Raw genomic sequence first — 18098 nt, 5'->3', positions numbered from 1 at the left:
GGCCACCTAAAATATGCAGAAAAGGCTTTTCTAAAAAAAAACATTCTTAAATTATGATCGAGGGTATCGTGAAAGTTTGACATTATATACTGTGGAAAATGTTTGAAGAAAAAAGGACATTCTTCTTATTCATGTCAAATATGGTCCGTATTATTTGTGTACCATTGAATGTTAACAAATACACGACGTGGTGTTACATATATATCATGTGTCTACGAGGAGTACACAATAATATTTGTAATCTCATTGTATATATGTATTTCGTGCAGATACTGTCAAATATATGTATGTTCGTTATATAAGTATGTTTTGTTTATCCAATTTATATCATACGTATGCATGTTGTTAAGGTTGAATATCCACATTTAATATGGCATATGATATTAACGGTAATATCAAGCATGCAAAGAAAAACGTGACGAGTGAACTCAAAATGACCAATCTCATGATCCCTTCGTGTCATCGTATAATAAAGCTACAGGTTATGAAAATGAACTTCACATATGCAGTTGGTTCATACCGTTTTTACAAAAGTATGCAGGGTCAAAGGTCATATCCATTATACTTAGGTCTTCTTTTTTATATGACTTAGAAAATGCAGGAATCTCAAATTGAACCCTTATTTAAATGATTATGTTGATGACTTGTTTTTACATTTTTTCAGCTCATCACGAACAAAATTAGTAATTATTATAAACTGATAAATGAACTGTCTGTACAGATATAAAAGTGACATTAACATGCAGTTATATATTTTAGTTCCTCCCTCCGAACTAAAGTTTCATGCTCTATATTTAGTGGAATATAGTTATCTATTTGCTGAATGTGACCTACACGTATGACTACTACAGTCAGGTGGAATATAAACTGAAAACAAGTTTTTAGTAAGATCTCTCTCTTTCTCTCTGTCTTTCTTTATCTCTCTTTCTCTCTCCAAAATGATATTAAAAGCACTTATGTTTAGGAATTTTGAAAAACTATCATTTATCGTGACACGAAACAGATATAATAGGACTTGAGCTTTCTTTTCTTATGTTATTTTGAAAAAGGGACTCATCTGAGAACTAAAATGAAAGTTTAAAAGTTTCTAAATGTAGGCAAAACAGGCATTCTTTGCTGACTCTGAACGTCTTTCCTCATATTAGAGATATTTACTGGGCAAAATTTACTCTTTAAGTGCTTTCCAACTTTGACTGTCTTTTCCAATGAAGTCCAGACATCAAAAGATACCCAAGAGTAATAACGTACTGCCATTAAGGTGAAATAAAACATATATGTAGCCAGGTGCTTTGCATGGGAACACACGAATGTCTGTGAACCAGCATCAATGAAAGCAGATTTTAACTTATAACTATATGCATACGTTTGTTCTTCATTTTCACGATTGATTTAGTGTATTTATTCAGTGTAAACAAACAAACGTTGACAACAACATACTTTTGTAGTAAGCTCAGTGACGCATGGAGCATTAGGGCTGTATATGAAAAGCACAAGTCCGATGTAAGCTCTGTCTCTGTTTCTTGAACGTTAGAACGCGCGAATCCCAATACAATGTTTTTGGACGATCTCTCCAAAGGTAGTTAATTTATTCTCGGTCATTATTTTGTAAACATATATTCATTTGACATATTCTACAAATATGTATACATAAAGGGTGTTCATAGCATCGAATCAACTATCTACATATCATGCTTGTCATATTCAACACATTTTCTGAGCTAGTTTGAACACAACATCGAAAGAAAAGTTCATAAGTTGCACTTTGACAGTTTTCTTGGCAGGCTCTAGATTCCCGACTCTTTACTTCATCTTTTACAAAACCATTCCGCCAAAGATGATCAAGATATTTCAGAACAACTTTTTCCGACGTTTTCTACCAAAGGTGTTGTTGTCTTTACGTACAAAGCAACCATTTGACTTTCAAAAAGCAACCAGTTGAAGCCAAGTTTAGACATATCGAAAAATGACGAACCGCTTGTAATAATAATAGTGTTGTAACCTTCATTATGATAGGTTCTCTCAATGATATACGTTTAGGTGATCAACACACCATCGTCCTGATTGGAAAGTGATGTCAGGTAAACTTGGACCACTTGCTGACTTTTCCTTCCCATTCAACTTGCAGCTGTACATACCCATCCAGTACATAATCAGGCAAATGAGTGGGTGGTTTGGATATAGTAAATGCAATAGCTTCAATGGAATCATGATAAAGCCGTGCTATACTTATTCCTGAGCAATAACCGCTCCCTCGGTTCCGTTATCAATCATACAGATAAAAGTATGCTGCTTCGATAAATATTCTGTATAATGTTGCTTTACTATTCGATGCAAGCCCAACGTTAACTCTAATATTCACACCTATTGATACGAAAGGGTTGATTTTTGGTACTGTTAAATTGTCAGGGATTACTCTAATATAATTAAAACTAGATTGCGTACGATTGTGCTGTATGATCTTACGCACGGACAGATTGTTGGCACCTAAATTAGGCTTGTAAAGTTTTCATCGCTATGCATTGCTATAAGAATCTTTGGTATCAATTAGTAAATAAAACTAGCTTCTAAACATCAATACAAAACAAATATATAATGTACTATTAATGTATGTAGGATATAATCACACCAGAGTGTACATGTATTCATGTATCACTCAAGTTTGTAAATATATCTTATCTAACACTATTATGCATACCGACTACCCTTATATGTTAACACTTAAAAATAATGCAACAAAATAGCGTTTATAATTCCTCTGAATGTGTTTCTGTGCGCGTGTTTGTTAGGCTTTTACTGATATGCATATGTCAATTGACATGTAACAGTTCCAATTTAGAATTGTCTAAACAGTAAAAACGTTTCTTTACAAATATGTGTGCAACAATTACATCGCAACTTTGAAGTAGGTTGTTTTAATCAGTCAAGATTAAAGATACAACAACCACGAATTTGACTTAAAAAGAAACATAAGTGTGGGTTGTGCAACGTTTTACATGTTTACAGTATGTAATAAGGAATATGTCACTAAAGCAATTTTTAATCCCGTGTTAATTATCTGAGATAAAAACATCATCGTAAATGAATAAAGATAGTTTGCAGGATATTACTTACAAAAGCACCAAAAGGAAATAAATAAGCCAAAAGGCGGTGTCTATGATTGACAAGGAACAGCACCACGTGATAAATAAAACACTCAATTATATATATATATATATATATATATATATATATATATATATATATATATATATATATATATATATATATATATATATATATATATAATAACATGGCATTTAAAGTGTTGGTATAAAAAAGTTCAAATTGTGATCCGCCCGTTGCACAATAACACGCATATATAAACATTCTGCGGTCGTCTGCAGCTGATTATACATCATTGATCAATTTCCACACATCAATCATTAGTGACGTATGAAAATAACGATAAAATATATTAATAATCTCCATTTTCATCTCAATCCTTTCTGCTTTATGTTCCCCTTTCCTTTCTCATGCATAACGGACCAAGTACGCAGAGATGTGGAGTGAGAGAGAAAAATAATTTGGACTGTATTAAAGCTTGACATATAAACTGGTGAAGTTTGGTGAGTTTGTTGAATATCTATATGGTTTAGTCAAACAATAACATATTCCATGCCATATTTTGTGACGAGCAGCTTACGTATCACAGTACAGAAACAGGGACCTTGGATATAATGACAGTTATATGGGATGGCAATTATAATGTCCAAAAAGATCGTAAATGATGCTGGTGTTTTACTATGCATTATGTTGTCATAACCACGTGATGAATAATCAGGAGAACTAAACATCTCAGCATATGCTTCAATTATGCATGAAAGAATATTCCTGAACTACTTAGAACAAAATCGAGACCGACATGGTGGTGAATACAATGTCGCACTATATTTACCTCACAACAGAGATTTTAGCTGCTGATAATTTTTGTTTGATTTAAAACGGCAGATATTCTCTTCCCCGACCTTCAACCCACACCCATCCCAAAAGAGAACATAGTGATATGGTCCCCAATTCGGCCAAGTGGTCATATCATTGACATCGCACTGCTCTCCACGTGCGTTTGAACGTGGATATAAGAGAAAGGTGTCAGGTATCTTCCAGTATATCGGTGGTTCTTCCACCAAATGAACTGGTCGCCATTTAAAGTCTATCGTTTGCTTAACATTTGTGTGAACCCCACAACACCAAAACTATCACGAGCGTATTATAGTACAACCACCGTAGCGTTCCAGGTAAAATGTCCCATAATTAATATATTTAGAGTGGTAACTTGTCAAATAAGCAAATTTGCTGTAAAATTCTGTACTTAATTCGGTGATATTCCGCTTCGTGTCGTTAGTTTAGACAGAACGAGGCCAATATATGCTCATTTTATCGCTTAACAAGTAACCCATCAAAACTAAGTGTTATGCTAGTTTTATATTTTGCCTACGACATAGTCACATTATAATATCTTAAACTTTCATAATGCGATTTAGAAGTGTTACGTACATTTGCGTAATGTTAACCTAATATTAAGAATCAATCATGTACTCAAAATCTGCAGATGGTTTACAAGCCAGACTAAGAATTTACAATATAATCGATCTGCATAAATATTTAAAGTAGGGTTTTCTTCGAATCTCCCTTCATTATTTACATAAGTAGCCGTGATAAACAACATACTAATAGGAGTCAAAAAAAGGAACAATTGTTGGGAAAAACTCTTATCATACGTACATATATATCAAATTTTGTTTACATTTGATCATGTTTTCAAAAGTGAATTTAGTAGAGTGTATGCTGTGAGCGGCGATTGTTCTGATCCGCAATCTTGAGAGTGTTACTGCATATTTAAAATTATATCAGACAGTCAAATCAGATTTAGAATTTTGAATATGCTTTTTTCACAGAAAATGTATATTTGTCCGTTTCTAAAAGACATTTATGTTCATAATTAACCAAGATGTGCAGCAGATTTTTAGATTCGTGGAACTCCATAATTTAGGTCAATATAATTCTTGTAGAAAGTGGCGGGGTCATATACTCCTTCTCTCATTAAAGCTTGGGAGAGCATCTGTTATATATTAATATTCTTTTCAATGTTTACTTTATGAACAATATATCACTTGGAACTTTGACGTAGACAGCGACACCTATTTCATTTTATAATTTTCAGAGTGATTTTGCCAATGGCTGCACACACAGCAATGTCTGAAAGTGAATATTGAAAAAAAATTAGTCTGTCAAATGTAGACAAATTCAAGATTAGAGATAAATACAGTTATTTGTATTCCTTTCAATGTTGTATTATAATTCTCTCTTTCTCGTTATCACACAAATGACATGCCATAATAATAGTAACATCATGATACGGATCACTATACAAATTGGACAAAATCTCAAAATGACGTTGATACATAATAAAGATGGATGACTTGTGATGCATTTTTAATTTGTGGCGTAATAATCAGTTCTCAGTTGTCATATTTAGATTCCGGTATATATTATGCATCCTTAAAATGACAAGTTAGTGATGTTCTATTTGCTAACTCGTCATTTATCCGTGTTTAAACCAAAGGACGTTAGATGTATGGGCAGAACACCCAACAGTCTGAGAACCAGCCTTGCAGGCGCACTAGCATCGATGGAGTCCGTCGAATCCTTTGGCTTGTCTATGATCCACGGTAAATACATTTTGGAGTAGGTTGTCTGGGTAAAGCGTTAATGATTTTTTTTAAAAACCTACATATATATGCCTAAATTTGTAATCGAACCTTTATTGTATTAAGTTAAATAAATTAAACATCCACATGTATAAAGAAGAACTTTGATATTACATTTTGGACCTGTTCTACCATAAATGTTGCATGTACACTATATTGGTAACAAAAGTATGAAGTTCCTAAACATTACGAGCATGTGTTCTCTTGATATGTCGTATAAGGTCTATAAAGGTATGCGACCTTCTTGCCTTGGCATGTCTCCTGTGATCAATTTCCAGTTTAAAAAGTCTTGAAAGTTTGAAAAGAGTGCAGTTTATGCCGAATATTATTCTTTTTACCTAAAAGAGTTTACCATTGTTCGCCTTTACTTTTGCATTTTTATGTATTTTGGAGGACATCTAAGCTTACCCATTTCTGAATCTCTAGATGGCGATGATTTAAGCCAAGGTACCTTAAACCGTATATATAATGAGTTGTGATTAAAAGTCGAAAAGCATGCATTTGGTACATTCGTTCTCCAAATTGTTTTTAAAAATGCATGCATATCAAAGTTGAAAATATATTTAAATTTGTTCTGGGGTCGGATCTGCACCAAACTATCTAAATATAAAGCTCCTGGGATAGTGAAACCCCACATAAAACTTTTACCTAAAATTAATACACTTGAAAACAATTTGGCTAAACATTACTTAAATTAGGAGGCATGATAGAGTAGAAACATATCGGTCAAATACTTAGTTGAATGAGAAAACACAAATTAGAAAGGGAAACAACATTATACATATTGGAAGTTTCACACGCACTCAACTGAGTGTTATTTAAAAGATGTATTGGTTTAATGTTTTATCCAAAAAGAAATATTTTTATTAGGCAAAGATCTGTAGAGCAAAAACTTATTAATATTGAAAAGGTTAGAGCAAAATAATCCAACACTTTGCCAAAATAAATATTCTATGTTTGACAGCCATATTCTATGTGATCTGGGGAATCGTTGTTAATAATAACTTTTCTAAGTGAATTAATGAACAAAAGGTTTAATGAATTAGCAAAGAATGGAAACGAATCTTTTGTACACAGATACAAACAGATGAATATCGAATAAATCTGAGAGAATGGATATGGCATGAAAACTAACGCAAGTTTCACCTTCCAAACTCATCTCTACAAAGTAATATATAGCATTATGGGTATTCTATAGTATCATTGCTAACACCAACATCTACAGTATTACATTTCCTTTATTTTGTATTTAAATCAAATATTGCAAACGTAATATTGTGAATTAAAAGTTTAAACGATTTATCAAATTTTAAAATGGCAGAAACATATCCATCGTTACATATAAAAAGTTCAGTTCTGATTATATAAGGCAGGGTCACCGAATGCATTAAAAGAAGTTGCCCACGTCGGCCCGTTGTTCGTTGAAATTATATAGCAAGTCGTTGAGTTTATAAAACCAAATATAATAACATTCAACAATAATAGACGTGTTAGTGTTTTGTGCCCTATATTTTCCCTAAAAATATTTAATTGGTAAATGTGTGAGTGTTACATTGAAATTACTGTTTTAAAGAACATTTTTCTCTATTGACATATGCCTTGGTGTGTGTGTAAGAGTTTGGTTATAAGTGCTTTACATATAGCATAACATACACGTATTACCCCATCAGGTTTATACTAAATGTCAAATGGTTGGTAGCTAGTGTGATTGCTTGTTTGTAAGTGTTTGTAAGCTATCAATCTATATAAACCCATTCACTACCTATCCAGGATCTTTACGAGCAGTTGTATGTCCTTAAAGAAGTGTGTTGATCTGTGAAAATAGATATCATGTAAAAACATAACTCCCTTTTTTCTCATCCCTTCATTGTATGTGTGTGTGTGTGTGTGTGTGTGTGTGTGTCTTTATGGACATCTGTTGGGTTTTAAGACTGTGTGTTCGTTATCCCAACATAGTATATTACCCTTTCCCCATTCCCAATTTCATGTAATTGTCGGTGGAAATGTATTGGTCGTTACGAACAGGCGTTAGTTATACGATCATAACATATAATATCCAATAGACTTATAAGTTTGGAATAGCTGGAGTTGAACATAAGGGTAGACGCTGGATAGCACGGACTTTTTTCGATTGTTTTGACCAGTGTAGGACTAAATACAAGTCGGTAATTGACTGTAAGAATGAATGTTTATCTGTAATTATGTATGCATATTTTCGTCTCTCCAGCGTGTTATAAACATCAAACTTTTTCATCAGAGACAGAAGTTTCTGTCAGGATATTCTAAAGTTTGAAAAAATAGCAAATTATTGGTGATTTTTTAAACTTTATTTATGTATTTCTTAAATTTGAATGTCGCACTTGTAAAATTACAAGAATCTCGATATTGACTTTACACACTGGACCATTTTACTGTTCTATTATATTGATAGCCTGAGATTGTATTAGATGTTGAATTCTCAGAACCACATGCAAAAGATTGATTAACTAGTAATATCAATTTATAGTCAGCATAAAAGCTAATATTTCTATTGAAATGCATTAACTGTAAGAATTCGGTATCTCGCTCTAAAATAGTGGAGTTCACAGTAACCATATCGATCACTATCATTTTTAAAACTCGGTATAAGCATAAGTTGTGTTCATACCCGTTTAGGGACTTTTTATTATTATATAACAAGAGGAAGACAAATCGAAACCTCTCAGATTAACGCTTTTAGTTGATTTAATTATTTGAATTGGCTAAAAGTTCAAAGTACAAAACGGTAATATGTCAACAACAGTAATAGGACTTAAACATGAATTCACAGTAGTTTTGTTTAACATATTTCATGCGTATTCCCCCTCAGGATTTCCCTTATGAGAATTTCGTTCTTATACGATGAGATCAAAGTTGTTAATGGCTATTGAACGTACAATCTTAAGTATATTTTAAGCAATTATAAGTACCGGCTGCGAGTTCAATAATGCCGGTAAAGGTTGATGGCGTTCTCGTCAGTCACAGACGAATGAAATGATAGTTTAAAATTACAAGCAGAAAATATTGTTCCCTTACTGTAATCGAAAGGAGTCATATACGTTCTTTATTGTATCACATTTGCTAGCAGGAAGAGTCATATATGGCCTGTTTCTTTTAGCCTGTATTTTATATGTACAGATGTGTAAGCTTATTGTGACTTTATGGTGACTATCCAGCAGTCTCTTTTTCGAATGTCTTCACATTTTTCTGGAATTTATGAGCACTACGTGCATTGGTCACATATTTCCCAATCCGCCAATACAATTCCCGCTGTTCTTCAATCGCTTGGTCCTATCAAAACAATCTAGCACAGCATGGAGTCATAGCATGTTCACAAAATGCTGTATTCCACATAACGGCATCTGAACTATACGACATGTAACAGCTTATTCATATCACAGAACAAAATTAAACCATAATTACTGGCCTATGTTATATACAAACACCGTCAAATGCTGGATGTGACTTTATAAATTATTTATTATTAGATAATATAATTGCATGAAAGTTCAATAACACCTTTTCCAGAAACAATTTTATATTACATGGAAACGCAATGAAATTATTTTATTGTGTTATCTCCCTTGCACCAAGAACACAAAGCCACAATTTCAATACAAACCTGTAAAAATAATGAGAAGATTTCGAATGAAAATATATAGATACGGATGAATATTCAATTAATAATGACTGATTATATTTTCACGTAATGTTTAAAAAGTTGAAAAGTTGGTACACTTTCTTTCCTCAACGTGACTAACTTAAGATAATTATTTCCAGTTCCAATACAAGTATCTACACCATTTATATTATTTAACCCTTCATTTCCGAGAAAAATGCACTCTGCTTCACCTTTTGTTTGGTACTTGAAATGGATATGGGATAATAGGTGCCATGGTATTTTATTTGGACCAATGGGGCATACCTCCACACATTTGTCTAAAGTAAGGCAATCAAACTTTATCTTATCTATTTACTCTTCTTTGAACTTGCTTCTCCAGAGACCAAGATTATAAGCCACACGTCGTTTTGGAAGCATATTTTCATCATGTCTTTATCTTCTTTGTCTTCATACTGTTTTGTTTTATTCCGAGAATACATATATATATATATATATATATATATATATATATATATATATATATATATATATATATATATAATGTCCATACCAATATTCTTAAAGTAGGATCAGGTGCACTCGTTATAAATCTCCGAAGGTTTAAGTACTAGACATAATTGGCGATGATACTACCCGGAAGATGCACAACTCTGACATAAGTTTAATGACACTCAGTATTGTTACGAATCTGTAGCCTTCGACTATTGATCAGAAAGAAGCGAAACTAACAAATAACTTACATCCCTGTAACACAAGGTGAAATTTCAAAAGTACTAACATTGTGAATTAAATCCCCAATAATTATAAATATTCAGTCATAAGTCCAAAAGTATAGAATGTTCCGAATGAATTATATTATACATGAATGTGTTGATGTACCAATAGTCTGGAATGTGATGATGTACCATAGTGATGTAATACAAAATGACTTTGAATGAAGTAAAACAAATCTCACAATAATGTGATTATCCAGTCAATTACCGCTTTAGTACTTCCAATGAATGATTTAAATAATCCTCTAGAATTATATCTGAACATAGCGACAAAACTATGAGCATAGATTCCTAACGAATGATATGAATAGGAACGAAAAATGTATTTAAGTAACATTTATATGTAAAATCACCTGACCTATGACGCCGCATAATGTTGTGAGACAATCCACTAGATCGTAAACAAGGTGAGGTTTTGAACTAACAATTTAGGAAACATCACTAAAATCGTGACAAATATCAGGTGCAAAGAATAAATTAAATATAAATAACAGCATATATTACGCTATAATTGACATTGACTCAGGCGTATATATACTCACGAAGGTCACACACTATGAAATAAGGCTCTAACCTAGCATATACAAAGAGCTAGTTTCGAAGATGTGCACTCAACTGCATTGAGGGTTCGCTGTACAAACTAACAAAATTCTCTAGAGATAATTAGATAATTGTTCCTCTATTTATAAAATATTATCTCCACATGATCATAACAATTTAGGATGTTGCATTCTTCATAAAAGGGCTTTTGTTGGTTAAAAGACAGTGTAGATAATGTTGGATCCGAAATTTCTAGCAGAACCCTATGAAATAATAACAAATTGTTTACAAATTAATCAGAACATTGTAACAATATTTTTAATTTACATTCAGAAAATATTATTCCAATCCGTATAGGATTCAACGCATTTAAAATATTAGCAATTGTAAGAGTTCTAAGTTTGATATTTTATCTTGTGGTACTTCATGTTTGTAGTTATTGAGAAAAGTTTGTCTAACTTTGTTTACAATTATTTATCTTTTGCACTTTTGGGAATGTATTTCCTTAACTCGCAGTATACAGCCCTTTTTGTGATGAAGTGTCTTTGGTGTCCTTTGCTTTGCAATGAATGTATTCACCTTATCGTCCAACCATATTTGCATTAAAACTTTGGTGCCTCCATACATTTCAGTATTTTATTGAACCTCAAATATGCACAAAATGAAACGAGGGTAAAATCTCATTATGTCCAAATATTATCCAGAAATTGAAATTGTTCCAAAGAGATTCCGACATTCACCACTTTATTTGATTGTTTTTTTTAAGTGGTAATACGATCACTTCATATTACTAAATGATACATTCTAAGAATCCAACCTGTGTCAATTCGGACTTACTCGGAATAAACAGGTACTTATAACGAAAAGTTCACATTCATGCCAACGTCATTGAATTGAGTGAGTTAAAAAACATAAATTTAAAAAAGGTTTACAGTGTGTCCGATTTTTGTGGTCTATTTGCTGTGTTACAAGAAGAAAACAAATACAATCTTCTCTGGTTGTGTTCCTATCTGACCGGAGTACGTTGGCCTTTGCCCCTTGTACATATTACTTATATGTTACAGAAACTTGTCGGCCAAATATTGGATGATAACTAATTTGAATATTTGTTTGTTTTATTAGTTAAGGTTTTAATGACAGGAATTTCATCGGTTCAACTTACAACATTTGCTAGTCTCTTTCTCATGCAGGTCTATATGAAAAGGTTATCTAACATGTTGCTTGGGTGAAGAACAGTCGAGGATGAAGACGATAATTCAAGCTCTTTTAAAGATAATATTTTAGGCAAAAATTCTGCTTCACGCACTTCATTTCGTCCTGTAAAAGCACGTGACATCAGTTTCTTCAGCATGTCTTCAAGTCTCCTTAACGTGTTTTGAACCTCGTCAAACTGATTATCCTTGATCCCATGGGGTGACTCTGTCGATGTCATCTGATTCGATGACCCCGTGCTATCTCTTGCAGCCAATGGCAGATCTAATTTCAGATCTATTCCTTCCTTCACTCTTTTGCATTCTTCATGGAGCCTTTCTGCAAGGTCACTGCGATTTACATGCTTGAAAAGAGGTGCTATGAACGACACTAAAACGGAAATGAGATATCATTGAATCCATCACAATTTGACAATAAATAAATATTATAAATGTCGAATAATTAAAAATATGTTTAATATTTTAAAGTTAAACATATCTTTATTTGACCAGTTTTCATTTTAGGAATACACTCGTGGTGTCTCTAAAAATAAAGTGCTTTATTTTACGAAGATGACAAGCGATTATATCAGATCAATACTCAGATAATTGCGATATCATCCGAACAATCTTTCTTTGGTGTTCCTTATATGTCTTAGTTTAATTTAGTTCAAGAATTTCACGTTTCCATCCCAGGAGATATATGTGCCGAAGGCTTCTGTACCTCTAAAATATAAATTCTGGTTTTGTAAAAATTTAACTATAAAAAACGGAGTTTCATGTATATATTTCGGCTGAGAGACAAAGGTATCGTGTCTATGAAAACAGCATCGAACGCAGATACATTAATAGAATGTTATACTCATTTTCTTATGCACAAATCTTTTTACAATGTAGAGGCAATCATACCAAACTAAAACACTATATATATATATATATATATATATATATATATATATATATATATATATATATATATATATATATATATATATATATATATATATATATAATTGTAAAAGCAGAAGAAAAGACACTCCCTTACGTATGCTTGTATATGGTATTTATGTATTCATGTATTTGCATTTATTTGTATAGTTATCATCTGTGATTTGCGAATGTTATTCCTTTTGGGAGTGGGCTCATTTTTGGCTTATTGACATGTCGTTGCGACAATTGCATTGATGACGTGATCTTTGAATGAAGGCGTCAATGACCCAATCTTGACGATGATGGCGATAATCTAAAGACAAATGCGACAGTGATGTTTCATGGGTTTATTTCAGTAATAAAATGTATCATTAATGCGCTTTAAAGCCTTAAATTAATATACTGAGTCAGATAATAATTTACCATGTGCAAACGCATACTCTTATACAGCGGTCTTTGTTGCAGAAATATAGAAAATATCCAGGCATACATGTGTCTAGGCACCAGATACCGCAACTTCCTGTGTCCTTTTCTTCAGAGCATATATTTCTTGACCGCTCCGGTGGCTTAGTGGTATGATCGTCTGCCTCGAATGCGGGAGGTTGCAGGTTCGAACCGCTGCCAAGTCATGCCATATACTTTTTTTTAAAAAAAAGAAATGTTACTAACAGCTGCCTTGATAGGCGCTAAGCATCAAGATGTTGATGTTGGGACAGGTCGATCTGGTGTCAGGATAATGTGACTGGGTGGGACATGATTCTATATGTCTTCGGCTTGATGCCGCAGTACAATGCATCACTATAAACGGCAACACTGCAGACATCGTAGATATATAACTGACAAGTTGTTAAAGCTACTCTTAAAGATCAAATCACACACACAAACATTAATTTCTTCATACCAATCTTTTCATCTATTTGCTGTTTTATCGTTCCTATGCTTCAATTTCCAAAGCACTTTATTTTATACTTTATTTTGTTGAATTATTTCACTTTGCTTCTTATCTGTGTGTTAATAGTTTCACTAAAAATAGAGATATGATGTGCTTGACATTTATGCATATTACTTACAAATGTTAACTTTTGAACTCTCTCCTTTTCTATGATGCTCTTTCTTGATTGCCATTTCAAGAAAATCTCCAGGATCGACTTCTACATGACGTATTTCTTCCTGCGTCCAATCAGAAGCCAGTCTAATTCTTATTTTAACTTGTTCGTCATATGTCAATTGACTGCTAAGTTTTCGAAGCATTTCGGAACGTTTCTTTGCTGCTGCCACTGCAATTTTCAGAAGATTATTATTGAAATAAAGAACACGAAGCGTTATATCATAATCGATGAAAGCAAACATTTTACGACAATACTTGTAAATAAGTCGACAATTGATATATCAGGGAAATAATTATGCTTGTCGTCAGTTCTATGTAGTTAGAACTATGTCCATTTGGCGATTATTGAGTGTAAATATTTTTTGAATGTAATGAACGAATCGAGATAAAGATTATTATTCCTGCATTTTATGTTTACGTCCAGATATGAAAAATATCTTCAGATGAGAACCAATTGTTTATTAAAGAACTTAAATTACGCCACCCCATAACACCGCAGCTTCTATTGCCACCAATGAATCACGAGACATATGACTTGCTGAGGTCTACAGCTTCATTTTATATATTCTCATTTATAATCATTAACACGCGTGAACTAACTTGTTTAGTCCATATTCGGCAACATATATATCTTCATATCAATGTCTTCTTTCCGTGTTAAATAACAGCTTTGATATGGGCCAAATAAAATCAGAGGCAACATGAGTGAGTTGACACATATCAAGTTCCCTAACATACGACAAATATTTAAGCTACCGATCTGTACAATTCACACATTGACATGCAATTTTACATGTGAAATATTTGCCGGCATATGCGTTTTATTTTCAATAGTCGTCACCGCTGTTTGACGTGACAAGCTCGGACTAGTACAAAATGACCACATAAATTCGTTGGGAGACTTAAATTTTCCCCTTATAATGTAGAGTCAATCCTACCACAATGCGGTTCCATACATGTCGCACACATCGTCGTTTCACACACACATACACAAATAAACAAATTCACACGCAGGCGCACATACATATTGAAGCTAAAGAGCTCTGCAAATCACTTATCACAAATTACCATGGATATTTTGGCCAGCAAATATTGATTTGTGTTTTTCAGTTTTACTTTTAAACCAAGAGTGTCGTCAGAGACTTGGACTATTAAAACAGTTGAGCATTATTTTCTTATAGAGAAAGTACATTTTTCTCTCCTTAAAAAATGATATTAACTTTTACCACTATTCATTTCCACCCCATAACACAACTATTCGATGCAACACACACACACATACATGCATTTATAATGTAAGAAAGAATGACAGAGACAGAGAGAGAATGATAATTATATAATCCAAAAGGACAAAAAAGGGGTTGATTCTTGTTGTTATCGAATGGCTGACTACACTACTAAGAATATCCAACAATGTTTAATTTTTCTGCGATTTTAAAAATGATCATCTTGCTTACCATATATTAAAATAAGGAAACATATTCCTAGATCATCAAGTCCAGTTGAAAGTCCATGTGCATTCCTCAAGGATAGTTCCGGTAGATGATTTACTATGTCGCTTGCATCAGCTGTAGTCCATTTGGACATAAGATTCCTGAAGTTTAGCTTAGACATATCAAGATGAAGCTCCTCTATTTTGTTTCGCAACTTTCGAATGTCATGTCTGCATTCGTCTTTCGTTTTTGATGATATAAAATATGTGTTCGCTTCTAAAAGCTTCATGACATCTTCTGTATATTGCCCTGATTCCCTCGCTTTTTCCATAGAGGATTCTAAATAGGCGAAGGCAGTTAGGGTTTGAAGTGAAGGTATTTCAACAAGTTTCTTATCGACATCTTCTTCCGTTGCTTTTTGCAAATCCAGTTTAGCTTTATCTAGTAATCTACTCAGTTCTATAACTTCTTTTTCCCTTTCATCAAGCCATGTTTCAGCTCTTTGCAGCCGTTCCAAGAGCTTTTTACAATCTTCAAATTTTCCTGGAAATTTGTCTGGAATACCTTTCTCATTAGGTTTCCCTAATAACGAGAAAACAAAATTCATGAAACAATTACTGTAGACATTATCATAGTTAAATAATATAATATATTGTTCATTTCTTAAATGCAAGTCTCCTTAGGTTTTATTTTCACCTACATACATGAAAGAGAATGTGCACAAAATTAGTTGGAAGGTGTAAGCATTAAGAATATCATATACTTATCGAAGCAATCACTCGTACATTTTATGGGGTCAGGTTATTAATTCTTAAAAGGATAATGTGTTGAATTTATGTCATACACGCATGTAGAAAGTTTTATTTGCATAAATGAGCTATGATGCGACTTGAGAAAAAGCGATGCTTTGATGATTTCATTTAAAAGTTCAATTCCTCGAGTTCTTCATATCTATCCACACGCTTTATATTGTAAGACATACATTGTTATTAAAATATATTGTTGCATTGCCATAGTTGTTGATACATTGGGTCGGCTTACAATTCTCACAACTTAAAATGAATACATCCCATTCATTCAATAAGAAATGGACATAGATTGCGGAAGAGATGAATATGGTTTCATATATTTATATGTACATATATATGATTCAGGTAAAATAGCTTTGAGAGAGAGAGAGAGGATGAGATGTATGGAAAGGAAGGGAAAGGAAACTTTGTACATTAATGAAATTATAAAGTATTGCATTCAAGATCGATGCAGATATTGAAATGATTTCATACCCTAAAGTTAACAACTTTATGAACATAACATAGTTTATGAAAATTTCGTCTTTCTGGCAAGGTAGTCCACTCAGATTATTCATAAATCATATGCAGTACACTTCTACTTAGACCAGACTCAATTCTCGCGCTGCTTCTAATAGTAGTTATTCTAATTTAAGAGCCTTCAGCCAAACAACCATTCTTTACAACACCAGTGTATGTATGTAAGGGGCAGATATATGCCAAATATATCTCTTCAAAAATGTTGTGGCCAAATTTCTAGACAGTTATAATTTCTGAGGTTGACTGAAATATGTTATCAATATATTTGATCCAGTTCCTGAGACCACTAAAGGTGACAGTGTTTATTGCTTTCAAAAAAAGAAATCATTCCAGTGTTGAAGTTTAGTTCAGAACAAAGCAAAAATATCATTAATTTAAATTGCTTGTATTGAAACACATCAACCGTGGTTATGACCAATCATCAGTTGCTTGTATATCAGTCTTCAGTATTTATTCAGTTCCGTAAGCATAATGTTGATACCATTTACATACATACATACATACATACATACATACATACATACATACATACATACATACATGCATGCATGCATGCATACATGCATTTTTTAATTAAATTAGTTAATTGGATCATTAATTCTTTTATTTTATTTTCGATGATTTCAACCTGAATATAAGTGATTAATAGTTTACTGATTTTCATATTTCACATTCAAGGAGAAATTCCATTTACATACATTTGCTGTTGAAGGAGGTAAATCAAAGGGATTGTTGTTATGAAGAAGATATAGTACTCAGAGAAATCATCCAACACCGGTTAGATGATTGTTACTCCGTGTGAAGTCGTTCAACTCTAAAAACTTTTTTGTACTCCGGTACCGAGGGCGGGTGAGTAACAATGGAAATACGAGTGGCAAAAAGGCAGATAGTGTGCTATTTTAAACATGATAACACACTAATTGCAATATATCAATTTCTTAAGTTAATTAGTTTGGGCTTTAAAAGCTCAATACATTTAAATTAAGAATACTTCTTTCCAGCATTGGCTTACCAAGCAGATGGTAGGGTTTCTCATCATAATAGATTGTATCGATCCCAACATCTAACAGCTCTGGAGTTCTGTTAGCCACGACCATTTCAATGAGCAATGACGCGTAGTATTCTGGCATCATGAATGTGATTATCAAACTAGAGGAAGGCTCCAAACCATTAACAAGAACAAACTCGGGCGGGACCAAAAGTAATTCAGCAACAACTATGCGTATAGTCTCCAAGTTAGTTCGGTCAAAATCTTTCAAGTCGCTTCGAACAACGTGAAATTTGATGTGCTTATAGCCATTCTCTGAAAAATATTGTGACATATTAAGGACATTTATTATACATATATCCTATTCCGTTTTAGTACATTCAACTTTGATAAATATAAGATTTTCTATTTCTAACATGAA

General features: G+C 32.9%; 1 protein-coding gene across 1 annotated transcript in view; it reads right to left on the bottom strand.

Annotated features, from left to right (window-relative positions):
* Positions 1 to 8059: 8059 nt before the first annotated feature.
* The window catches only part of LOC149770132 (uncharacterized), a 72374-nt gene continuing 62335 nt past the window's right edge, over positions 8060 to 18098 (bottom strand). The window contains exons 5-8 of the mRNA XM_089949346.1: positions 17702 to 17992; positions 15386 to 15943; positions 13891 to 14097; positions 8060 to 12281 (exon numbers count right to left, since the gene is read on the bottom strand). Coding sequence (XP_089805472.1) covers positions 11893 to 12281; positions 13891 to 14097; positions 15386 to 15943; positions 17702 to 17992 — 1445 coding nt within the window. The 3' untranslated portion in view covers positions 8060 to 11892. The remainder of the gene's footprint in view (positions 12282 to 13890; positions 14098 to 15385; positions 15944 to 17701; positions 17993 to 18098) is intronic.

The sequence above is a fragment of the Sinohyriopsis cumingii genome, unplaced genomic scaffold (assembly GCF_028554795.1).
Source record: "Sinohyriopsis cumingii isolate HCF-2022 unplaced genomic scaffold, ASM2855479v2 utg002662l, whole genome shotgun sequence".
Lineage (NCBI taxonomy): Eukaryota > Metazoa > Mollusca > Bivalvia > Unionida > Unionidae > Sinohyriopsis > Sinohyriopsis cumingii.
The sequence above is the reverse complement of the archived record's forward strand: the minus strand, read 5'-3'. Positions and strand labels throughout refer to the sequence as shown.